This window comes from Trichomycterus rosablanca, chromosome 20 (assembly GCF_030014385.1).
Source record: "Trichomycterus rosablanca isolate fTriRos1 chromosome 20, fTriRos1.hap1, whole genome shotgun sequence".
In the NCBI taxonomy this organism is placed as follows: Eukaryota; Metazoa; Chordata; class Actinopteri; order Siluriformes; family Trichomycteridae; genus Trichomycterus; species Trichomycterus rosablanca.
The window spans coordinates 15,542,945-15,569,528 of NC_086007.1; the positions used below are offsets into that span (position 1 = coordinate 15,542,945).

General features: G+C 40.9%; 1 protein-coding gene across 1 annotated transcript in view; it reads left to right on the plus strand.

Moving 5' to 3' along the window:
• The window catches only part of dph1 (diphthamide biosynthesis 1), a 252,126-nt gene extending 228,510 nt beyond the window's left edge, over positions 1-23,616 (plus strand). Inside the window, exons 10-12 of the mRNA XM_063016706.1 lie at positions 3,757-3,835; positions 18,827-18,958; positions 23,055-23,616. Of these exons, the coding sequence (XP_062872776.1) occupies positions 3,757-3,835; positions 18,827-18,958; positions 23,055-23,108 (265 nt within the window). The 3' untranslated portion in view covers positions 23,109-23,616. The remainder of the gene's footprint in view (positions 1-3,756; positions 3,836-18,826; positions 18,959-23,054) is intronic.
• The last annotated feature ends 2,968 nt before the right edge of the window (positions 23,617-26,584 follow it).

The window sequence follows — 26,584 nt, forward strand, 5'->3', positions numbered from 1 at the left end:
AAAAGCTGAAACACTAAATCACTTGGTATCCTCGGTGCCAAAACGTCTTTTAAGTGTGGTGAAAAGGAATGGCAGCATTAGAAAGTGGTAAATGCTTTACTGTCCCAACTTTGATAAATGAAATGAAGTTGAGCAGACAAAACATGAAATATCTCAGGTTCATCCTGTCTGCAATCAAATAAAAGTAAATGTAAGAAAATCTTTTTTTTTTTTTTTTTTTTTTTTAATTATTTGCATTTTCCATGCTGTCCCAACTTTTTCTGATTTGGGGTTGTAGTTGGATATTCTTTTTGGAAATCACAAAACTGATCTTGACTGCTCCTTTCATGGATGTGTTAATAAAAAGTTCTTATTGCTTTTGTTTAGCTAGCAAATCTTCAGATGTGATGCTCTTGTTCTTGCTTTCTTCTTGTATCTGTGTTTAGTACCTTAATGGCGATTTAATCTTCAGTAAATAAATACTTACTGGGGCTGTTAGGGACAGCCAAAAGATCCGGATGTGGCACAATGCCCAGGTGTGTTTTAGCTCAAACTAGATAGCACTGCCACTTATGGATGTTTTTACAGCCAGTTGTATGAAAGCATAGCTAAAATTTGAGCTCTAAATCTCAGCGGTGGTGGGCTAAAGCATTAGACCTCTGTGCCACCAAAGCTCCCCCACCTGTCATGGCTAATTCTTACTGTTCCAACTACCTTTTTTTCCAGCTCACATTTCCAGAGTAAAATTATTCCTGTAGAGAAACCCAACTTCAAATTGTAGTAAATCAGAAATACATGAGCTGTTGTTCAATACATTGTTATATGAATCAATGGTACAGTCCTAGATGAATAATAATTTATGAGCACATCGCTTGAATCAAGAATGTGGCGTAGAATAAAAATAACAAGGTACGGCTGATAAACAAACTCATTTAAATGTAAATTCTATCAAATCCACCACGCATACTGGGTTGAGGTGGTAATTTACCGACCAGATTTTTAATGTGAAGCATGCTTAGGAAAGCCCTGCAAATTAAATCATCAGGCATTTGATATTTTGTCTCAGTTTACAAGTCCTGGCTACTGTACAGAGTTAATATCAGCACTTAACATCGCTCACACTTTCCTTTTTCCAAATGGCCTGTTTTATCCTCATGGCTCTCTGGAGGAAGCCCTCCACCCTCACCCCCTCTAAATCTCTTCCATGCACTCTCAGCCCGGCAGGCTTCTGGGATTCTGAGCTGTACACACCTACACACCTTTGCTTTCAAATCCTCCCTTCCAGCTTTGACTGGCCTCACAGTAGAAAAAAAAACCTGGGCAGCTTAAAGCCCAGTTTCAGAATCTGCTCATTTTACACATAAATAATGATGCAGGTTCGAAGAGGGTCAGCTCTGCACTTCAGTTCTAATGATGGAGAAAGAGGATGAAGTGCTGGAGGGAGGGATAGACTACATTAAAGGTGGATTTTGGTATGTCTCGGTAGTGAGCTGCTTGGTTGAAATGAAAGGAGAAAACAAGGCTAGGGAGTGTTTTAGGTGAAGCCCCAATCAATTCTGTATTTCAAGTCACAACTGTATCAGACTAAAAGAAAGCGAGTGAGTGGGAGAAAGGAAGGCATGATGTCAAGATGTCAACTTGCCTACATTGCACAACTTGAACCTTTAAACGCCCACAAATGACTTTATGTAATGTTGATGTAATATTTCTTTTCAGAGCCCTTATTTATGATCTTACTGCAAGCGCTTAATTAAAGCCATTTAAACAATAACATACAAATATATCAAATATATATATATTTTTAATTAAGCGTTTTCTCCCTTTTTCTCTCGATTAAGCGTCTTCCGCTTCTGGGGATCCCAACTGCGTCCAATGAGGGTATATTCGCCTGCCCCACGGCCCCTTTGACACGTACGCAGTCTCTCGACCCTTTCTTATTTGCCCGTACGTCAGTGGGTTCGCACATGAGGCCGCACATTGTGTGACAGTGAGATGTTTAAAGACTCCAGCAGCGCTGCTGTGTCTTATCCACTCATACCAGCACAACACACACTAACACATCACCACCATGTCATTGTCATGCAGTGCTGAGAATGATCCACCACCCAAATAATACCTGCTCTGTGGTGGTCCTGGGAGAGTCCTGACCATTGAAGAACAGCATGAGATGGGGCTAACAAAGCATGTAGAGAAACCATCTACAGTCAGTAATTGTAGAACTACAAAGTGCTTTTATATGGTAAGTAGAGCTAATAAAATGGACAATGAGTGTAGAAACAAGGAGCTGTTTTTTATATTATGGCTGATCGGTGTATACTGTATATATACAGTATATACTGTATATTATCTCTAGGAGTAGTACAAGACTGCACAGTACTATTTATTTAACTAAAGGTAATGTAAGCTCTGCTGTTTTTTATTTAATGGTTTGTGTGGTTATGTTTTTTTTATTTATTTAATGTTTAAAAAAAAATGTTAAAAAAGACTGTTGTCCCACATGCACTAAGACGCTTAGGAGTTTGCTCATATAAAACATTTAACAGGTTGCTCAGTGGGTAGCACTCACAGCAAGAAGGTCCTGGGTTCGATCCCTAGGTGAGGCGGTCCAGGTCCTTTCCTGTGTTTGCGTGGGTTTCCTCCGGAAGCTCCGGTTTCCTCCCACAGTCCAAAGACATGCAAGTGAGGTGAATTGGAGATACAAAATTGTCCATGACTTGTGTTTGACATTAAACTTGTGAACTGATGAATCTTGTGTAACCAGTAACTACCTGTCCTGTCCTGAACGTACCCAAAGTGTGTAAAACATGACGTTAAAGTCCTAATAAATAAATCAGTCAATCATTTAACATGGTCTAAGAAGACTAGAAAATGCAAAATGGTGGCTTAAGCAATTTTCAGGCATTCCTAAGCCCGCATTATATGGTTACCATGGTATAGTTTAGGTGTTTTCTAGGTTGTTGCTAGGAGATTTCAGTGGTATCCTGTGTGGTGAATCTTGGTGGTTGCTAGCTAGTTTATAATGTGTTGATTGGTGGTGGTTGCTAGGGTGTTTCAGGTGGTTACTAAGGTGTTGCCAAGTTTGTTTGCTATTTTATCTCATCTGGTTGCTATTTTATAACCAGGTACCAGGTGGGCCTTTGGGGTGCTTTAAGTGTTGCTAGGTGGTTGTTGTAATATTGCTGTTGTTAGACATCAGGGTGTTGCTAGTGTTCGTTTATTGCAGTGATATAACTACTGGACCTCATTATTGCTTTATAAGGAAACAAAGTCCTATAAAATCAGTTGCTATAACATCCTTTTTTTTCTGTGCACTTCTGTAGTTGTTTATGCCATTTTAATGCGTTTTTTCCTGTATTAGCAGTGTAGCTGTTGGTTCTGCTATTATTGTATTTTTATATAACTTTTGCTGTAGTAACAAAAGTCTATAACCTCTTTTATTTATTTATTTTTATGTTTTTTTTTTTAACCGGTAATCTTTTCATTCTCTCTTTTTCTTTCAGATTTTTTGTGTTATGTTTATAAAGCAATTATAGCATTTTTGTTCAGACTCAGCCTTTTTCTGTCTTGTTTTTCCTTCTTCTCTCTGGTACTCCTCCAGCACTCCCTAATAAAGACGCTGTAGCTCAGAGCAAACAGCTTCCCTCCCGAGGGCTACGCAAATGTACTCTCATATTCATAGTAGAGGAATCTGAGCTGCACACCAATGCATTACTTTTGGACCAGTCTGCAGAGTTTTGCAATCTGTGTTTAATTTTTTTTTCCTCACTTTCTCTACAGATGGGTCCAGATTGCATGTCCTCGTCTGTCGATTGATTGGGGCACGGCGTTCTCGAAGCCCCTGCTGTCTCCCTATGAGGTAACGTACGTCTTACCGGCTCAAACTGCAAAGACTTGTGTTCGCCATGTTTTCTTATTAAAGTAGTATTGAACGGGCCGCTCAGGTGTCGCAGCGGTAAAAACACACGCTGGAACCATAGCTGGGATCTCAAATATAACGTATCGATCTCAGCTCTGCCTGCCGGCTAAGGCCGAGCGGCCACAATAACAGCGATTGGCCGGTTGTTCAGATATGTGCGCCACTAAGCCGGATGGGGATCTCTCTCTCTTTCATGACTGATTACGACCTCTGCTGGCTGATTGATGACGCCTGCACAGAGATGAGAAAAGAGTGCTGTCAGGGTGTGTCTCTCTATACACAACGCTGAGCTGCACTGCACTCGTCAAAAGTGTAGGTGATAAGATGCATACGGCATGCTGCCCACGTGTCGGAGGGGGCTTGGGTTAGCTTCGTTCTCCTCAATCAGAGCGTGGATCAGCATTGGTGGAGAGGAAGCATGATGCAAGCGGGCAATTGGGCGTGCTAAAAGGGAGGAAAAAGGGGAGAAAATTTATTTTAAAAAAAAACACACAAAAAAAAACAAACGCTTTATTTTACATTAGCCTAAAATATATGCAGTTCCACTGGACCATGGAACGCATTAACAGGTTTCCCATACATCCTTATGGGAAAAAATGTTTTGAAACTCAACGCCAATCCCAGAACCAATTGACGTTGAGTTAAGGTACCACTGTAATTAGTAAAATTAATTTTCAAGCTAGAAAAAATTTCCAAACTACTTCAGTTCTTTATAAATCAAACATACACTTTGTTTTCAAGTGCATACTAGTGGTGTGCGATACTGCAAAATTTGGTATCGATTTTGATACATACAGTACACCCCACAGTGAACATGTCCAAATTGTGCCCAAATGTGTCGTTGTCCAGCAGCAGCAGAGCAGGAGGGGAGGAGCAAGGTGATCATGTATAATGTGAGAGGAGCGAGTCTGTACACATGGTCTTTACTTTCTGATGAAACGTACTGAATGTAGCGGAGAAAAAGTAAAACTTAAGTATCGATCCCATAACACTAGTATCTATCCGATACCAATACCAACTTTGGTATCGATAATATCGATATTTGGATCGATCCGCCCACCACTAGTGCATACATCATCTCTGCTTGTGAAATTATTTACATACATCAAAAACCTTTAAGCTTTTCTGGAATTTAATGGAATGAAAAACACTATAACTGGAATTTCAGGAATTTGGGAGATTTTATAAAATGCAATGAAAACAAGAATCTGTGATGTGTTTATGTAAGCGCTGAATTGTTCTTTGCGCCGTATCTTGTGACCTTGTGCTCTACCTTGCGTCTACTTCTTAGTGCACACAAACACCACACACACACACACACGACCTTAGATAAGCAGATGTTATGCTTACTCAAGCACATCAGCTTGGATGTTTTTGTATTAACCAGTTTTAACTAGAACATTTTCTGGGCGACACGGTGGCTCACTGGGTAGCACTGTCGCCTGACAGCAAGAAGGTCCTGTGTTTCATCCCAGATGGGGCGGTTCAGGTCCTTTCTGTGTGGAGTTTTCTCCCTGTGTCTGTGTGGGTTTTCTCCAGGAGCTCTGGTTTCCTCCCACAGTCCAAAGACATACAAGTGAGGTTAATTGGAGATACAAAATTGTCCATGACTGTGTTTGACAGTAAACTTGTGAACTGATAAATTCTGTGTAATGAGCAACTACTATTTCTGTCATGAATGTGACCAAAGTGTGTACAACATAAAAACTGTTCCACTGTATAAGAACCCTGCCCTGATTCTAAATAAACTCACTGCTTTTATGATGGTACGTGTGTGTGCTTCATCTGAAAAGCATTCTCCTGAGCTCAGTTAAGTTGACGTGGCAGACAGACTTTCAATACAGACACTGACATCAGGGCTCGCAGCACTGCAATCCGGTTTTTATGCCTTAGGGCACATTCACATGAGAAGCAGCAAAACTGCTTTGTGCTGGCTGTGCCGTTGTTTCCTATGGACTTTTGCCGCGTTTGGCTCACGATTTTTGCGCTTTCTGTGACGCTCAAAGTTCACCTGCTTAAACTTTGACCCAGTTTGATGCTCACATTTTCAAAGCGCCTCCAATGACACAAACTGTTTGATACGATGTGGTAAAAGCGACTCAGGCCATACAAACATCGATTAATGTGAACAAAGCTTAGCATGACTTATTGTATTAAAACAAAGACCGAGAAATTTCAGTAGTGGAGAGAACATATGACCAGTAATAATTAAGAGAGGTTTAGTCTTTCTATTTTGTTCTTTTAATACATTAAACCTCATTGAGCTTTTTTAAAAGCTGATTCTTACAATTTCTCAGCATACCAAGCTAAACAACAAGTTTAAAAGTGAAACAGTGAGGAAAATACAGCTAAACATACACCAATGAGGCATAACATTATGACCACCTCCTTGTTTCTACACTCACTGTCCATTTTATCAGCTCCACTTACCATATAGAAGCACTTTATTGTTCTACAATTACTGACTGTAGTCCATCTGTTTCTCTGCATGCTTTGTTAGCCCCCTTTCATCCTGTTCTTTAATGGTCAGGACCACTACAGAGCAGGTATTATTTGGGTGGTGGATCATTCTCAGCACTGCAGTGACACTGACATGGTGGTGGTGTGTTAGTGTGTGTTGTGTGAGTGGATGAGTGGATCAGACACAGCAATGCTGCTGGAGTTTTTAAACACCTCACATTCACTGCTGGACTCCAACCAAAAATATCCAACCAACAGCGCCCTGTGGGCAGCTTCCTGTGACCACTGATGAAGGTCTAGAAGATGACCAACTCAAACAGCAGCAATAGATGAGCGATCGTCTCTGACTTTACATCTACAAGGTGGACCAACTAGGTAGGAGTGTCTAATAGAGTGGACAGCGAGTGGACACTGTATTTAAAAACTCCAGCAGCGCTGCTGTGTCTAAATCACTCATACCAGCACAACACACACTAACACACCACCACTCAAATAATACCTACTCTGTGGTGGTCCTGTGGGGGTCCTGGCCATTGAAGAACAGGGTGAAAACAGGCTAAAACAGTATGTAGAGAAACAGATGGACTACAGTCAGTAATTGTGGAACTACGAAGTGCTCCTATATTGTAAGTGGAGCTGATAAAATGGACAGTAAGTGTAGAAACAAGGAGGCGGTCATAACGTTATGCCTGATCGGTGTAAATGTATGTGCATGCTTTCAGAGTGGATTTGACGGTTATTTTACACTAATGGATATTCATGTCGTGGTGCACTTTGATGCCGTTTTACCGCACTGCTCAACCCAAGCTCTGAGCTAAGTGGTGATATGCGCCAAGGCTCTCGGTGAGCAAAGTGCAAAACGCTTCTCATGTGAATGCACCCTTACAGTTTACTTACATGTCAAAAGTATAAGGAACTGACAAAAGCACACCAAAGTGATTGAATTTTGTAAATATAAACACATTTTGACTTTGATACTTGTTTGTAACACACTCAAAAAAGTTGGGACAGGGCAAAATAAGAGTGAAAGTTAAGGCACCCAGGCGCATCAGCCGAGTTCGAACCTCAGCTCTGCTACCAGTCGGCTGGGCTACCAGTCGGCTGCAGCAGACAGCATTGGCCATTAAAGTCTGCTGGGTGGAAAAGACCGGACTGAAAGACGGTGGGGTCTTCGATGCTGTGCAAGAGCCTTGTTTAGTAGCTCGAGGCGAATTCACTGTACGTATGGGCGAATAAGAAGGGGTCGGTGCACTGCGCACGTGTCACGGAGCATAAGGCAGACAAATATACCCTCCTCGGACACAACCGGAGTCTCCAGTCGCAGTTAAATTGGGAGAAAAAAACGAGAAAATGTATAAATTAAATAGCAAAAAAATTTAAAAAGGATTCACCAAAAGCTCAGTCTTTACAAGCAAAGATGCTATATGGCTCGCCACTTAGATGAATTGTTAGAGAATTGTTTATCAGTATTTGACACAGTCATGCCGCTGTGATCAATGTAGCTACATGGTCTCAGGAGAACTTCAGAAAACCATTGTCAACTCACACGAACCTTAAGCTCTGTTGCACAAAGAGAAAGCAGATGTTATGCTGCTAGGTTTGGTGGGCCCATGCTCAAAAAGTGTGCTGTGGGCAAATGAATCTATTTTTCAGGTTGTTTTGGAGAAAAACGAATGTCCTGAATGTAGCCATCAACAGAAAGGACCACCCATACATCAGCAAAGGGTGCAACACCTGTCAACATCTGTCAGGGACTAGAAGAAGTGCCCATGGCATGGGTGAATTGCTTATATGTGAAGGGACTATTGATAGAAAGGCCTGTATTGTGACTTTAGAGAGACATATACTGCCATTAAGGTATGGCCTGAGAGGTCCATGTTGATGTTAGTTAGACAATGCCAGGACTCTTTCTGCACACTCTACAATGTTGTGGCTTTGTAAAGACATTTTGCATGGGCTCGACTGGTCTGACTGATGTCTAGATCTGTCCTCTATTGAAAATGCATGGTGCATCATGAAGAGGAGAATCAGACAGCGACTAACACAGGCTGTTAAGCAGCTGAAGTCCTGAATCAAGCAATAATGCGTGAAAACAATTAGTTTTATTTATTTATTTTATTTTCAAGTCATGGGTAACAGTGTGTAACTGAAACAGTGGTTGTCTAGTCCCAAAATAGACAAGTCACAAGTTTTAACTTATGCACTGTTTTAAGCAGCCTGATAAAACCATCTCGTGCCATCCTGCTCAGGACGTGAATCGTTTCTTTCTCCAGCATGTCTATGCTGTACATTCTAAAAGCAGCACATACTGTAGTCACTTAGTAGCCATCTCTGTGTTCAAATTGACTGGTGGTATCACAGTGCTGTAGTTTTCAAAATAGAAAATAAAAGATATATTTTCTTTTAATAATTGTTTTATAATATATAATATACACCGATTAGGCATAACATTATGACCACCTTCCTAATATTGTGTTGGTCCCCGTTTTGCTGCCAAAACAGCCCTGCAACTGTGATGCACTATATATTCTGACAATGCTGTTGGAGTTTTTAAACACCTCACTGTCACTGCTGGACACCACTGATGAAGGTCTAGAAGATAACCAACTCAAACAGCAGCAATAGATGAGCGATCGTGTCTGACTTTACATCTACAAGGTGAACCAACTAGGTAGGAGTGTCTAATAGAGTGGACAGTGAGTGGACACGGTATTTAAAAACTCCAGCAGTGCTGCTGTGTCTGATCTACTCATACCAGCACAACACACAAACACACCACCACCATGTCAGTGTCACTGCAGTGCTGAGAATGATCCACCACCCAAATAATACCTACTCTGTGGTGGTCCTGTGGGGGTCCTGACCATTGAAGAACAGGGTGAAAGCAGGCTAAAATGGTATGTAGAGAAACAGATGGACTACAGTCTGTATCTGATGTGTATTCTGACACATCAGAACCAGCATTAACTTCTTTTGCTATTTGAGCTACAGTAGCTCGTCTGTTGGATCGGACCAAACGGGTCAGCCTTCGCTTCCCACGTGCATCAATGAGCCTTGGCCGCCCATTATCCTGTCGCCGGTTTACCACTGTTTCTTCCTTGGACCACTTTTAATAGATACTGACCACTGCAGACCGAGAACACCCCACAAGAGCTGCAGTTTTGGAGATACTCTGACCCAGTCGTCTAGCCATCACAATTTGGCCCTCGTTAAACTAACTCAAATCCTTACACTTGTCCATCTTTGCTTCTTCTAAAACATCAACTCAATTCAATTCAAAATTCTTCTATTCACTCACAAAGCTCTCCATAATCAGGCCCCATCCTACCTCACCGACCTGCTCCATCAGCACATTCCCTCCCGTAGCCTTCGCTCTTCTGAGGCTAACCTACTGTCCATACCCTCTAGGACCAAGCACCGGACCTGGGGTGACAGGGCCTTTTCCATAGCTGCTCCATCTTTATGGAATGCTCTCCCCAAACACCTACGAGATTGTCCTGACCTGTCCAAATTCAAGTCACTTCTCAAAACTCATCTATTCAGAGTGGCATTTAACTTGTAACAACACAAAATAAATGCTTTTATTTTTGCTATTCTTTTTAATAGTTTTTATACTTAGATCACGACAGAAATGTGAAGTCCTAGATCCTAAAACTTGTAAAGTTTTCAGTTTCCTGATTGCATGTAAATCTGTCCTGTTTCTGTCTAATTTTAAGAAATTGTTCTATATTTGTTGTTCTCTCTCATAATTTAGCTAATTTTTAATGAACTGTCTTATGCTGCTCTCTTTGTTTTTATCTTAATTATTCTTGATGTTGATGTACTATTTTGATTTTGTACTATGATTTGTATGGTGTATGTACGTATTTGTTTTGATTATTTGTCTTATGTAAAGCGTCTTTGAGTATCTTGAAAAGCGCTATATAAATAAAATGTATTATTATTATTATTATAACTCTGAGAATAAAATGTTCACTTGCTGCCTAATATATCCCACAAACTAACAGCTGTTGTGATGAAGAGAGATAATCAGTGTTATTCACTTCACCTGTCAGTGGTCATAATGTTATGCCTGGTTGGTGTAATATAGCCCTAAAGCACAAAATTAGTAATGCTGAAAAAGTCAAAGACAGTCGTAAAGCGTTTATTTTTAGTGAAAAGATAAAAATTCTCAACCTAATACAAAACAAAAAAGCTGTATGCTGTGGCTGCTAAAATGTTGTAACATGATAATAATGTTATCATTGTTCTTTTTTATTTTTAGTTATTGTGGTCAATCACTTATTTTGCCTAGTTTTAAAACTAAACCTTATTATATGTATGTATGTATGGGGGGATGTTATAAATAGGATTCTGTATTATCCATGATTTCAGACATCTGCAGGGGTGTGGTACCATCAGCCTATCACATTTTTAGCATGGTTAATCGAGTGACATTGCCTTCAAGGTCTCAAAATGATGTTCTGCAGAAGTCACAGCCCCATGAACTGAATATGTCAGCCCTCAGTAAATGTGCCAGTGAACAAACTGTATTGAAATGAATAGTGGCTATTGCTAACCTCTTTTTCCATTTCCTCTAATACGGCCATTTAAGTACTACAGGATTTGGAATGGTTAGCATTAGCCTCTATTCATTTCAGTGGAGTTTAATTATTGCCATTTTTTAAAATGTAGACGATTTTTCCACTCTGGTAAATTTGAGCCATTGACTTCAGTCACAGATGTCATGAGACTGCTAAAACGCTGATTAGCTGATAGACCCCATGTGACTGAAAATATGAGCAGATTTTGCTCAACCAACACACAGTCACTGTAAAAACCAGTGTGTAATAATATATCTATCTATCTATCCATCCATCCATCCATCATCTAATCTATCTATCTATCTATCTATCTATCTATCTATCTATCTATCCATCCATCCATCCATCCATCCATCCATCCATCCATCCATCCATCCATCCATCCATCCATCCATCCATCCATCCATCCATCCATCCATCCATCCATCCATCCATCCATCCATCCATCGGTTTCTACACTCACTGTCTATTTTATCAGCTTCACTTACTATATAGAAGCACTTTGTAGTTCTACAATTACTGACTGTAGTCCATCTGTTTCTCTACATACTTTTTTAGCCACCACAGAGCAGGTATTATTTAGGTGGTGGATCATTCTCAGCACTGCAGTTACATTGACATGGTGGTGGTGTGTTAGTGTGTGTTGTGCTGGTATGAGTGGATAAGACACAGCAGTGCTGCTGGAGTTTTTAAACACCTCACTGTCACTGCTGGACTGAAAATAGTCCACCAACCAAAAATATCCAGCCAACAGCGCCCCGTGGGCAGCGTCCTGTGACCACTGATGAAGGTCTACAAGATGAACAACTCAAACAGCAGCAACAGATGAGCGATCGTGTCTGTCTTTACATCTACAAGGTGGACCAACTAGGTAGGAGTGTCTAATAGAGTGGACAGTGAGTGGACACGGTATTTAAAAACTCCAGCAGCATTGGTGTGTCTTCTCCACAAATACCAGCACAACACACACTAACACATCACCACTATGTCATTGTCCCTGCAGTGCTGAGAATGATCCACCACCTAAATAATACCTGCTCTGTGGTGGTCCTGTGGGGGTCCTGACCATTGAAGAACAGGGTGAAAGCAGGCTAAAAAAGTATGTAGAGAAACAGATGGACTACAGTCAGTAATTGTAGAACTACAAAGTGCTTTTATATGAACTTTTAAATAGACTGCTAAATATGTGGAATGATGATTTTGAATGTTTTCATTCATGTATCAGTAACTGCTTCATCAGAATCTGGGTCATGGTGGGTCAGAAAATAATAGACACTAGATCAATGCAAATCAGCCAGTACACATGATGGCATCTTTTTGGGAGGTGTGAGAAAACCCAAAACATGGATACAGGGCTCTCCTCAGTCAGAATGGAGGTCAACATCAGTAGAGGGGAAGCGTAATGCAATCGGGTAATTAGATTGGGAGGACAATTGGAGGAAAAGTGCAAAAGGATGAAAGGAAACCCACATGGGCACAGACAGTGACCAAACGTGAGAAGCATGGATTTGACATTGGGAGTCATTAGTGGTTGAAAGGGTCAAATCTGGTGTTGACTCTAGCTTTCATATTCTACCCCTCAGCCTGATACTCTCCTTTTCAAGCTTTGTGATTTCTCCCGGACATATGCAGTATATTAAATGTCTTTGTTTCTCTGTCTCAGATGTGTATGGACACACATCTATAGATTGGTTCTACATATTGCTTGTGTATCTGGGGGACAAGATTAGACTGAGCATGTTTTGCCAGTGATTTGAAAATCAAAGGAACCCTGTACTTCAGTATGGAGCATTAGCTCCTCTTACTGGCCAGTTCTCTATGCTCTCTCCTTTTTTTTTCCACCATCAGCCTCCCTCTATCATCGTCTTTCATCCATTGACATATCCACTCACTTCTGTCTCTTATCCTAATCAGGAGTGATAAGTGCACTAGTACATTCTGATTCATTCCATGCCAAAGCTTGAGCTTCCTGGCATGAGGCTTTTAAGCACACCACCCTTCTCTGTGTATCAGGGAACATCGCCCTGCGGAAAGTGTTTTACAAGATGAGCTTTTGTAAAGCTCTCATTATTGGCAGGTGGCAGGCCACTGCTGGTATCCATGGTATTATTGTTAAACTCCTAGGTGGTGAAGTAAGCTTTCATGTGTTCACTTTAAGCTCAGTAGTGTGAAAAAAGTTCTTCTTTATTCCATAATTCATAGACTTCTCTGTGATTTATACTTGCATAATGTAGCAATAAATAGTGTTGCACTATGTTAAAAGTTCAATGCTCAAATTTAAAGTTCAGTCCTTATTTTAATAGACTAACACTTTGCCAATGCATGATGGTATGAGGGTTCTTGCATTTTTGCATTTCTTGCCATCAGTAAAAATGTTTTTGGTTGAGCGTGTACCCACTGATGAACCACAGCTTTCAAATCATCATCACATAAAAATATTTTTCCCCTTAAAGCTTCTTTGAGCAGTCCAAAAAGATGGGAACCAGATGGCACTAAATCCGGACTATAAGCTCTCTCTCAGTCTCTCAGACACGACCAATTACTACTCCTCCCACCCTCACCGTTTCCAACTAAAATATAAAAGTGTGGAAACTTTTTGAAGATCCCTTGTAATAGGAACAGAGAGTGCTGATCTTGTTTCAGCACTAAATCTATTGCGTGCTAGCTTTTTACATCAAGACTGCGTTTCTGCAAGCACAGAACTTCTATTTGCATCCTTGCACTGTGTATGTAAAAGACTGTGTACCATAATTTCCTAATACTATCTGATGAACAGAGGACACTGCTTGTGCTGTCCAGGATTCAAGTAGGAGTCACTGTGCCAAAGCAACTCACAGTGCAGAGTTGGCTTGTGGCTAAAGCTCATTTCAGAATATAACACTCCCATCACTGACTAACAAAACTGGGAAGAAAACTTGATGACCCCAAACACTGGATCAAAGTCGTACATGTGCTACTGACATGTTTTTGAGAGTCTACACTTATACAGGCAAAACAATCCAGACCCACCACACCCATCAGGTCCCTTGACCTATGCTGCATCAGCACTGCTGCAGGCACCTGTTATACACCATCATGGTACCCAACAGGTCAAACTTTACATTATAACGTGGCAGAGGTTTAATATGTTCTCTTGTAAAGCTTACATACTGAGGGTTGTCCTTGCAAGTATTTTATTTAACTAAAGTGCCAGTGATTTATTAGTAGCCTCGTTTTGTAGCCTTCTTTTAAACAACCTTTTGGGTGGCACGGAGCAAGAAGGTCCTGGGTTCAAACCCGAGGTGGGGGCGGTCTGGGTACCTTCTTTGTGGAGTTTGCATGTTCTCCCCATGTCTGTGTGGGTTTCCTTCGGGAGCTCCGGTTTCCTCTCACATGCAGACATGCAAGTGAGGTAAAGTGGAAATACAAAACTGTCCATGGCTGTGTTTGACATTAAACTTGTGATCTGATGTATCTTCTGTTCTGTCATGAATGTAACCAAAGTGTGTAAAACATGACGTTAAAAGTGTAATAAATAAATAAACAACTACTTTATGACTGAAAGTTAGTGTTCAAATATACATTTTCGCAAGGCTATGAAGTGCTCAAGCTTCTCCATGGTGAGTTTGAGCACCAGAAATACCAAGCCATCTGTAGCATGAAGGTTTGAATTGTCAGAGGGCTCGAAGTTTAGTAGTGGTGTCTATTCTTTCCCCTCACTGACTGAGATTTCATCAGATTTTCACAATATTAGATGGTAAAATACCTTGATTATTTGCAATCTTGCATTGTGATTGACAATTATCTCCTGATGTTTGGAACACATTGGTGAGACACAACCCACTATTGCTTGTAAAGACTGAGCCTTTAGTGGATCCTCTTTTTATACCCAGTCATGCTTCCCTCACCTGGTACCAATTCACCTACTTATTGTGAAATGAACATTATACATTCTATATTCTATAAACATGAAGTAAAAAAGAACAACATTTTCCCTTCTACTATCTTATAATAATTAAAGCCCTTGATCCAATATGGTGGCTTTCAAACACAATTCCGGATGACTGTGAGTTCATGTGTAAAGAAGGAATGGTTTGCACCCTTTTTTGAGCATACTGATCTGCATTTATATATCTCAGATAATGCTTATTCTAGGCCTTATCTCTAGCATTGGTACCTGTCATACCAGAGAACAGCTTCAGTGGGTTCGTGATGTCATCAGTGATGTGTTCTAGTTTGGATCTTGGCTGTGCCACCCACCTGGTCAGGGGGTTTACTGAGACAGACACGTGTTCTTTACTGTGTGTAAGGCTTGTTGTAGGAATCTTCCACAGTCTAGTAAAAAAAAAAAAAAAAACCCAGCGTTATCAGACTAGGTTTGCAGTAGCCTATGGCCCTCCTTGGCCCCCTTTGATGTTGTACAGTTGGTGTTGGTTGTGAGTGCAGTGGGAAATTAAAAGAGATAAAAAAGTGCTGCAACAGAAAGATGTTTTGCATTATCATGAGATCATGAGTTTCAGCTGTAATTATGCCATAGCCATCTGTGGCCAGAACTACAAATGGGCATAACTGGCTCACACCAACAGGTGCATTTAGCTGGCTGGTTTTACATAATATTAGATGATAAAAGACCTTAATTATCTTGCATTGAAAAATTTTCTTTTTGATTATCTCCTGATGTTTATCTCCTGGTGTTTGGGTGAGCCACAACCCATCATTGCTTGTAAAGACTTTACGGGATTCTCTTTTCATACCCAATCATGATTCCCTTACCCATTTCCAATTCATTTACATTTACATTTACATTTTTGGCATTTGGCAGACGCTCCAGAGCGACTTACAGTAGTGCTTCCATAGTAAACATTTCATTACTCTAGTTTAAGTAGACAACAGTCCAAGAACACAAATCTGGTGGGGTTTTAATCATTTTTTAAAGATAGCAAGAGACTCAGAGATTCACCTGTTTATTGTGGAATGTACCTGTACCTTCAATATTCTATAAACTTTATACTTTTATTTTGTCTCTGTTCCAACTTTTTTGGAGTGTGTTGCAGGCATCATATTCTAAAGTACAATGAAGGTGATCAGTGAAAACATTGGAAGTCTTTTCTTTCTGCTTTTGTCAGTTAAATAAAGATTGAAGATAATTAACAAATCACAGATTCTTCTTTTAGAAGATGTCCCAACTTTTCTGGAAATGGCTTGCTGAAGCCTGAGTGGTGGGCATTGCCATGTGCTTGATTTGATGCACTTGTTAACAACTGGTGTTGCTAAAATAGCCACATCCACTCATTAGAGGAGGTGTCGGCATACTTCTAGCCATGTTTCAAACGATGGCATTGTGACAGCCCTGGCGAACAAGATACAAGTCCTGCTCCAAATGCCTGATATTAATAGCCAATTTTCAGGGCAACTTGGTCTGCTTTATAACTGAAGCACATCCAACTTTAAAATTTAAAATACAAGATGCTTTAGGTGAATGATGCTCGGTGCATTTCTCTTAGTGCGTTTCTTCCCTGTCATGTGTCTCCTTTACCGTAGCACTAGTAAGCAGATGGAAGAGAAAGCGAGACAGCCAAGAGGAAGTGGTTATTTTCAGCACATCTCATGTTATATTTATAGTCAATAAGACAGAGTTGTCAGCCTAGGGATTAGCAGGAGCAACAACAGTCAGCAGTTGCACATAGCAGTCAGGAAGGCTAGGATTGAGGGACGAGACAGAGAGGCAGGGCAGTGGAATTAGAAAATAACAGCTAAAGGAGAAAACATGGTGAGGCCAGGTTTTAATAAGAACGTGAGAAGCAGGGATGGAGGAACGAAGGCAGTGGTTGGGTGTGTGTTTTACTAAGAAGCTGATGAAAAGCATCCTTCAAAGTCTGATTTATTATTTGTAGCCGTGGGACACGTCAGCACTAACAGACTTGAAAAAAGGATTTAAAAGTTCCATTAGAGAGTATAATGGGGTGCTTGAGCGTGCCCTTATTTTGAGTGAAGGAATAAATATTGGGTTAGGGATGGATGAATGCATGCTGCATATGCTCAGATTTATTGAGGAGAATTTGTTTATGAGGTAATACTGTCTAGAGGACAATAGTTCATAAACAAGAGATGCCATCCTTCCTGAGGTATTAGAGCAGTGCATTAAACCATATTTTATCCACGAGTCACGTCGACATACCCACAAGCCCAGAGAAACAAATAATATTGACTTTTTTTTTCCCTCCCATCGTTGAAGCTCAAGCTTTGGGAGTTTTTCTCCTCGTTTTAGTGTTTAGAGAATCTATGAACTGGCTTGGCTTAGATTTAAAGCCTCAATCATATTGCTATATTGCCAAAAGTATTCACTCACCCATCCAAATCATTGAATTCAGGTGTTCCAGTCACTTCCATGGCCACATGTGTATAAAACCACGCACCTAGGCATGCAGACTGCTTCTACAAACGTTTGTGAAAGAATGGGTCGCTCTCAGGAGCTCAGTGAATTCCAGTGTGGTACCATGATAGGATGCCACCTGTGCAACAAGTCCAGTCGTGACATTTCCTCGCTACTAAATATTCCACAGTCAACTGTCAGTGCTATTATAACAAAGTGGAACTATTGGGAACGACAGCAACTCAGCCACGAAGTGGTAGCCACGTAAAATGACAGAGCGGGGTCAGCGGACGCTGAGGCGCATAGTGCGCAGAGGTCGCCAACTTTCTGCAGAGTCAATCACTACAGACCTCCAAACTCCATGTGACCTTCAGATTAGCTCAAGAACAGTGTGTAGAGAGCTTCATGGAATGGGTTTCCATGGCCGAGCAGCTGCATCCAAGCCTTACCTCACCGAGCGCAATGCAAAGCGTCGGATGCAGTGGTGTAAAGCACGCCACCACTGGACTCTAGAGCAGTGGAGACGTGTTCTCTGGAGTGATGAATCACACTGCTCCGTCTGGCAGTCCGATGGACGAGTCTGGGTTTGGCGGTTGCCAGGAGAACGGTACTCGTCTGACTGCATTGTACCAAGTGTAAAGTTTGGTGGAGGGGGGATTATGGTGTGGGGTTGTTTTTTAGGAGTTGGGCTCGGCCCCTTAGTTCCAGTGAAAGTAACTCTTAATGCTTCAGCATACCAAGAGATTTTGGACAATTTCATGCGCCTAACTTTGTGGGAACAGTTTGGGGATGGCCCCTTCCTGTTACAACATGACTGCGCACCAGTGCACAAAGCAAGGTCCATAAAGACATGGATGAGCGAGTTTGGTGTGGAAGAACTTGACTGGCCTGCACAGAGTCCTGACCTCAACCCGACAGAACACCTTTGGGATGAATTAGAGCGGAGACTGCGAGCCAGGCCTTCTCGTCCAACATCAGTGTCTGACCTCACAAATGCGCTTCTGGAAGAATGGTAAAAAATTCCCATAAACACACTCCTAAACCTTGTGGAAAGCCTTCCCAGAAGAGTTGAAGCTGGTATAGCTGCGAAGGGTGGGCCGACATCATATTAAACCCTATGGATTAAGAATGGGATGTCACTCAAGTTCATATGCGTGTGAAGGCAGACGAGCGAATACTTTTGGCAGTATAGTGTAGCAATAAAGGCTGCAGTAAAATATCAAACGCTGATCAAAATCTGAGTTTTAAACAGCTCATAAATCCCAGTTGCAGCATTAAATGAAGGAATACATATTTGCTTCTGTGGATTTTTCCCTGCCTCACTCTTGTTAATCAACAATGTACAAATGTTTGAAGAGTTCCACTGAAGGAACTCGACAAATGAAACACTGGCGCGATGGGATAGTTAATGATATTACACAGATAGTTTGTTTAGTACAGCACATTTGAAGTTGATGGCTCTCGCAGCATCGCGACTGTGTTGAAAGATTTATAAATAATTTAAATTCTCTCTCCCTGTTTGTTTGTTTTTTTCAGGCAGCTGTAGCTCTGCAGCAGGTAGGATGGCAGGAGGTGTATCCGATGGACTTCTATTCCAATCAAAGCCTTGGATCTTGGACTCCAAATCACCCGGACAACCAGCATAGAAGACCTACACGAAAACAGCAGGTACGTGAGTGAGGTGTGAATGAGTGATGCACACTTGTTTCCCACAGGATGCAGAAAACATCTCACTTATTCACCACTCGTGACCTGGATTTTGGCATTTGTCGCTGATCAAATGTGTTTTAATATTCAGTTAGGTGCACACTCATTCTGCTATGTCTTTTTTGAACAAACTGAATAGTCCTTTATAGCCGAGCCTGGAAATAATTATAATAAATCCTTAATAAGTCAGGTGTTCCAATTAATGCGATCATACTGAAGGTGTGGATTGTCAGCCAAAACATTACAAATCATTTTTTTGTATTTTTGTTAGTTTATTAAAGTTTTAAGAGAATTAACAGATCACAGATTCTTGTTTTTATATACTAATAATAATAATAATAATATCATATTTTATATATAAAGGAGAAATAATAATTAAAATATTAAATTAAACTATAACAAAGTTAAGGAATTAGGGCTGGGCACCCTCTAGCGGGCACAATTGGCAGTGCCTGCAGCAGACAAAATTGGCCACTATGTCTGCTGGGTGGGAAAAGGCCAGATAAAGTGGGTGGGGTCTGCACATGCTGTGTAAGGACCCTGGTTAGCAAAGTGAGGCGTCTGTGCAGAAGTGGAGGAGCCTCATGGGCAAATCCAGTGGAGCATAGGCGAAAAAGAAGGGGTTGAGGACGGCACACGCATCAGAAAGGGGCATGGAGAAAGCAAATATTGGGATCCCCAGTAGCAGAAGACTAATTAGGTACACTAAATTGGGAGAAAAGGGAGAAAATGCATCAATAAATAGAAAAAATTAAGGAATTAGAGAATTTAATGTCAATGAATTAAAAAAATACATTATAACCTTTCTGAATAATATAAACCCTACCAAAATTAACTGAAGAACAATCACAACCACTAACATGAGCAGAATTCTATCACGCCTTAAAGCAGATGTCAATTAATAAAGCTCATGGACCAGATGAGTTTCCTGATATATTGCATTTTACAAAATATACCAACTTTTCTGGAAATGAGTTTATACATATTTTGTACTATAGTAGTGTTTTCAGCTTGAGGCATAGACTGTCTGAAATAACCAAAATATATAAACTGGTGCATTGCAGAAAAAAAATAATAGTAATGAAGAAATGTAGAATGAGAACAGAATAGAAGGGCTTTATTTGTAATATACACATATACAGGTGTACAGTACAACGAAATTCTTTCTTCACTGCTTGTTTGGAAGCTGGGGTCAGAGTGCAGGGTCAGCTTTTGTATGTTGCCCCTAGAGCAGAGAGGGTTAAGGGCCTTGCTCAAGGTCCCAACAGAATACATGGCAAAGCTGGCATTCGAACTCTCAACCTTTCAGTTGATAGTCCAAAGCTCTACCCACTAGGCTCTACCACTGTCCTTATGAAGAATGAAGATTGTGGATACTATTTTATGTTTCAGCTGGACACTAAATGTCCTTGTTAAATTAGGCCAAATTTGCCGCTCAGGTGGCGCAGCGGTAAAAACACATGCTGGAATCAGAGCTGGGATCTCAAATACATCGTATCGAATCCCAGCTCTGCCTACCGGCTAGGCTGAGCGGCCACATGAACGATTGGCCTGTTGTTCAGATATGGGTGGGATTAAGCCGGATAGGTTCTCTTTCAAAACTAATGCAATTATGACCTCTGCTGGCTGATTGATGACGCCTGCACGGAGATGAGAAAAGAGTGCTGTCAGGGTGTGTCTCTCCGTACACAGTGCTGAGCTGCACTGCACTCGTCAAAAGTGTAGGTGATAAGATGCATACGGCATGCTGCCCACGTGTCGGAGGGGGCGTGAATTAGCTTCGTTCTCCTCAATCAGAGCAGGGATCGGCATTGGTGGAGAGGGAGCATGATGCAATCGAGCAATTGGACGCTCTAAAAGGGAGAAAAAAGGGAGAAAATGCATAGATTATATATATATATATATATATATATATACAGTGTATCACAAAAGTGAGTACACCCCTCACATTTCTGCAGATATTTAAGTATATCTTTTCATGGGACAACACTGACAAAATGATACTTTGACACAATGAAAAGTAGTCTGTGTGCAGCTTATATAACAGTGTAAATTTATTCTTCCCTCAAAATAACTCAATATACAGCCATTAATGTCTAAACCACCGGCAACAAAAGTGAGTACACCCCTTAGTGAAAGTTCCTGAAGTGTCAATATTTTGTGTGGCCACCATTATTTCCCAAAACTGCCTTAACTCTCCTGGGCATGGAGTTTACCAGAGCTTCACAGGTTGCCACTGGAATGCTTTTCCACTCCTCCATGACGACATCACGGAGCTGGCGGATATTCGAGACTTTGCGCTCCTCCACCTTCCGCTTGAGGATGCCCCAAAGATGTTCTATTGGGTTTAGGTCTGGAGACATGCTTGGCCAGTCCATCACCTTTACCCTCAGCCTCTTCAATAAAGCAGTGGTCGTCTTAGAGGTGTGTTTGGGGTCATTATCATGCTGGAACACTGCCCTGCGACCCAGTTTCCGGAGGGAGGAGATCATGCTCTGCTTCAGTATTTCACAGTACATATTGGAGTTCATGTGTCCCTCAATGAAATGTAACTCCCCAACACCTGCTGCACCCATGCAGCCCCAGACCATGGCATTCCCACCACCATGCTTGACTGTAGGCATGACACACTTATCTTTGTACTCCTCACCTGATTGCCGCCACACATGCTTGAGACCATCTGAACCAAACAAATTAATCTTGGTCTCATCAGACCATAGGACATGGTTCCAGTAATCCATGTCCTTTGTTGACATGTCTTCAGCAAACTGTTTGCGGGCTTTCTTGTGTAGAGACTTCAGAAGAGGCTTCCTTCTGGGGTGACAGCCATGCAGACCAATTTGATGTAGTGTGCGGCGTATGGTCTGAGCACTGACAGGCTGACCACCCACCTTTTCAATCTCTGCAGCAATGCTGACAGCACTCCTGCGCCTATCTTTCAAAGACAGCAGTTGGATGTGACGCTGAGCACGTGCACTCAGCTTCTTTGGACGACCAACGCGAGGTCTGTTCTGAGCGGACCCTGCTCTTTTAAAACGCTGGATGATCTTGGCCACTGTGCTGCAGCTCAATTTCAGGGTGTTGGCAATCTTCTTGTAGCCTTGGCCATCTTCATGTAGCGCAACAATTCGTCTTTTAAGATCCTCAGAGAGTTCTTTGCCATGAGGTGCCATGTTGGAACTTTCAGTGACCAGTATGAGAGAGTGTGAGAGCTGTACTACTAAATTGAACACACCTGCTCCCTATGCACACCTGAGACCTAGTAACACTAACAAATCACATGACATTTTGGAGGGAAAATGACAAGCAGTGCTCAATTTGGACATTTAGGGGTGTAGTCTCTTAGGGGTGTACTCACTTTTGTTGCCGGTGGTTTAGACATTAATGGCTGTATATTGAGTTATTTTGAGGGAAGAATAAATTTACACTGTTATATAAGCTGCACACAGACTACTTTTCATTGTGTCAAAGTGTCATTTTGTCAGTGTTGTCCCATGAAAAGATATACTTAAATATCTGCAGAAATGTGAGGGGTGTACTCACTTTTGTGATACACTGTATATATATATATATATATATATATAGAGAGAGAGAGAGAGAGAGAGAGAGAGAGAGAGAGAGGCCAAATATATATATATATATATATATATATATATATATATATATATATATATATATATATATATATAGAGCCTTTCCCAAGTCTTGATTTCAACCCTATCAAGAGTATGTGGATTGTTCTAGAAAGTTATGTTCATGCCAGAACTTCAGCACACTTTGAAATTCGTAGGAGTGATTTGGAAAGAAATTAAATGCAAAAAGAAATTCATTCAAGTGTTTTTTCAGTCACAGACATAACACAGATGCAAAAATGATTGAAATCCCTTTCCATGCCATTTAGAAGGACAAGGTCCATGTTGGTTAAACAGTTATAGCCAGTGTTTTTGCCTGTTTTATGTCCAGCTGTTGTATAAATCCACTGATCCACAAGATTGGACTGGAGATTAGATTAGAATCAGATCTAACTGCACCTTCTTGTGCCTGTTCCTTCCTGCAGAAAGCAGAGTCCCACTGTGAACAGAGCGTCTCCTGTGGATGTCAGCAGAAATGAAAACTCTGCTTACCAGCACCAGCAGCCAATCGTCAGAGTCTGAGTGTCTGCAGGAGGCAGCCAATCGCAGGTCTTCACACAGCCCTGTTGTCAGAGCCTCATGGATATTGGCACACAAAGCACTACATCAAATGAGCTTCTATCAGAATACATTGGGAGTGTGTTTGTGAGTGCTGGGTGAGCCGGAGAGAGAGAGACGTGACCCTGAGAGCACTGTGTTTGTTTCATATTGCAGAATGCAGGCGGCTTGTTAAACGCTTTTAGAAATTTTGCATTGTTGACCTTCATCCATTTAATTACTGGCAGTATTAACAGAAGAATAAAAATTGACTTAGGAATTTAGAATTTCTCTTTCTGCTTTACAGCTGTTGCATTGCCAGTGGTTTTGTCACAACATTAATTGGATATGAAATGTTGCACATTTTGTTTTATACCAAACCCAAAAGTCAGCTTTTTGTAATTATCAAATGATAAAATAAAAAAATAAAAAAATAAATAGTAATGTCTTATGGAAAAAAAATATGAATGCCTTACTTGTCCATCATTACAATTCTTCCTGCAAGCTTGCAGGTATTTGTTGCTCCTAATTTTGGTGCAACCGTTTTTATATGTTTGATCCAGTCAATCGCAGTGACTGACCTTTGCAACTAAGTAATTTTTTGTAGTTTTAATTGGCTATGTCAGGGCAGTACAGTGGCTCAGTGGGTAGCACTGCCGCCTCACAGCAAGAAGGTCCTGGCTTTGATCCCCAGGTGGGGCGTTTCCCACGGGTCCTTTCTGTGTGGAGTTTGCCTATTCTCCCAGTGTCTGTGTGGGTTTCCTCCGGGAGCTCCGGTTACCCCCCACAGTCCAAAGACATGCAAGTGAGAAGAATTGAAGATACTAAATTGTCCATGACTGTGTTTGACATCAAACTTGTAAACTGATGAATCTTGTATATTGAGTAACTACCATTTCTGTCATAAATGGAACCAAACTGGCTATGCCTGAGTGATGGGGGGATGTTCATTACCATGTGATGGATTGGCGTTCTGTCCGGAATGTGTTACTGCATCAATTCTCAATCTTTTTTTTTTTTCTCTTAGACCCTGCTGTGTTTAAAGAAATTTTCTGGAACCCCTATTACATGGGTTATGATATTATTCTTACACTTTAATCAAGAATTGTGATCTGCCTCAGTGACTGAATCGGAATCTTTCATAGTCGCAATTTGATGACCTTTGCACTTTTGTGGTGGGCAAATCAAATGTGTGTCCATTCTGAAAGATCTATATCTAAAGAAATCAACCATAAGCCAAAAGCCTATTGATTTTCCCATCCCATCATGTGTGATTCTTTACTTTTCTTTACTCCCCCCCCCCCCCCCCCCCCCCCCCCCTAGGCTTATTAAGGCCTTCTTACTGCATTGTGCACTGTGATTTCATTGAAATTACCAAGATAAAGCTGTGGTAAAACATGAACAATAAATGATGAATGAAAGGAGTAAGTTAAAGGCTCAGTCTGACCTAGGCAGTGCGACTTTAATTTCTTTACTTTTTTTAAAGATCAATGCTTCTTTAATATTAAATCTTCGTTTCTTTACAAAATGCCCTCTGACAGGGATTTCTGCTGTGGACAGTCTTATCCGTAAAGATAGACTCCACAAAGACTGGAGTCCTGATCCAGCATGATGATGGCCGGGTGCACAAAACAGAGTCCATAAAGGTTGTAGGCCACACAACTCTACTGAACATTTTTGTGATGTGAGCCACACCTTCTCATTTAACACCTGTGCCTGTTTTTATAATATTGCTTATGGTTTTAAATAAGATAGGGTGGCAACAAGATATGGTCAGGTGTCCACATTCTTTTAGCCATACAGAGCAGATTACTGACCTCAACCTCAATCAACACACATGAGATAAATTGGAACCTCTATTGCAGGTAAAATCCTGATCATCCAATAGTGTATGGACATTCCTCTTAATTATAAAGCTAAGGTGTTTTAGCCACACATAGTGCTAACAGTATAAAAACAGTTATATTAAATGCAGCAGGTTAGGGAAGGCCTTTTCCTGTTAACACATTAGTTGTTGCGAAACTCCAGTGCCCTGCTCAAAGCATAATCTCAATCCTATTAAAATGTTAATTGCACCCTAGGCTCTTTTTTTAGTATCAATACATGTAGCAAGATCTCTTTTAACTGAATGGGCCCATTGTTTTAGACACAATTCAAAATGTTGTACAATTCTGTTTAATGAGCTCTAGATGGCGCACTCTGCCTGCAGTAAGTGAGCTCTGGTCTCATCAGTGATTAGCGCTGCTCAGAGAAGACTGAAGTATTGATGGGTTTTCCTGGCAGTGGTTGAGTGGGGTTGGGAGTAGAGGAACCCTGCAGACTTCTGTAACTGAACTGTTCTTCTGTGTTATTGATTTCCGATTGGCTGAGAATATTTCCTCACACAACTGTGTTCTTATCATTTCTGTTGCCATAGACCTTTATTGTCTGCTGGCAAACGATTCATAAATATTTAAAAAAATGACACCTACTGTGTGCTAAGTAAATTATAACTAAGTTTATAACTAAGTAAATAGTTATAAACTTAGTAAATAGAAGACAAACAAACTTTATAGGTTTGTTGATACACAAGCAGTGGCGGCTCCTGCCAAATCTCTCTGGGGGGGGGGGGCAATGGTTGCGATGATGGTCAAGGTGACCTGTTCAATGGGTAAATTAAAGCTTAAATAATTAACATCTTAAGTCATCTGTCAGTTTGCCCTCACAAATAACTTTGAACATGGAGAGAGACCAGCTTTACCATTAATCATACAATTAAGTAAAGCTTTCACACTAACAATTTAATTCAGTCTTCATCAGATAGCATTTTATTTTAGGTGCAGCAGATCCAGAATAAAGATTGGCAATGAATAAAGAAGTACAATTAAACAATTGGGGAGACACAATGGGTGTGTTCGAAAAGCTAGTGAGCTCTCTACATAGACAGCATTTTACGTCATCCTGTGCGCGCTCCCGAGAAGGAGGCTGTTTGAAATCCTAGATGCCTTAAAATCCTCACTACTGAGGCATCTTAATATTTCAATGTTATTTTGGCTCAAGAACGAGTGAGCATCCGATGCTGCCTTAGTGATCAAGGCAATCCCAGCATTCATTGCGGGTCGGGTGCTCTTCTCTCACAGAAAAATAAACATGGCTGACGGGGCAGAGAAACTAATGGAGTTATTTTCAAACGTAAATAAAATATTACTGATTTTTAATTTGTATAAACTTGTACCGAGTGTTTTTATTTGCAAGTTCGGGCTTGTCAGGAAATTTAACCGTTATCGGTACATGAAGGAAGATGTTATATTGACGTTAGCGTGCTGTGCTACCTCAGTTTATTGGTTTTAATGGCAAGATGCTAAATGCTAAACGCGAAATGCGAAACCCGATGGAATCGCTGTCTAAGTAGTGCATTCGAATAACCTGCCTTATAAGT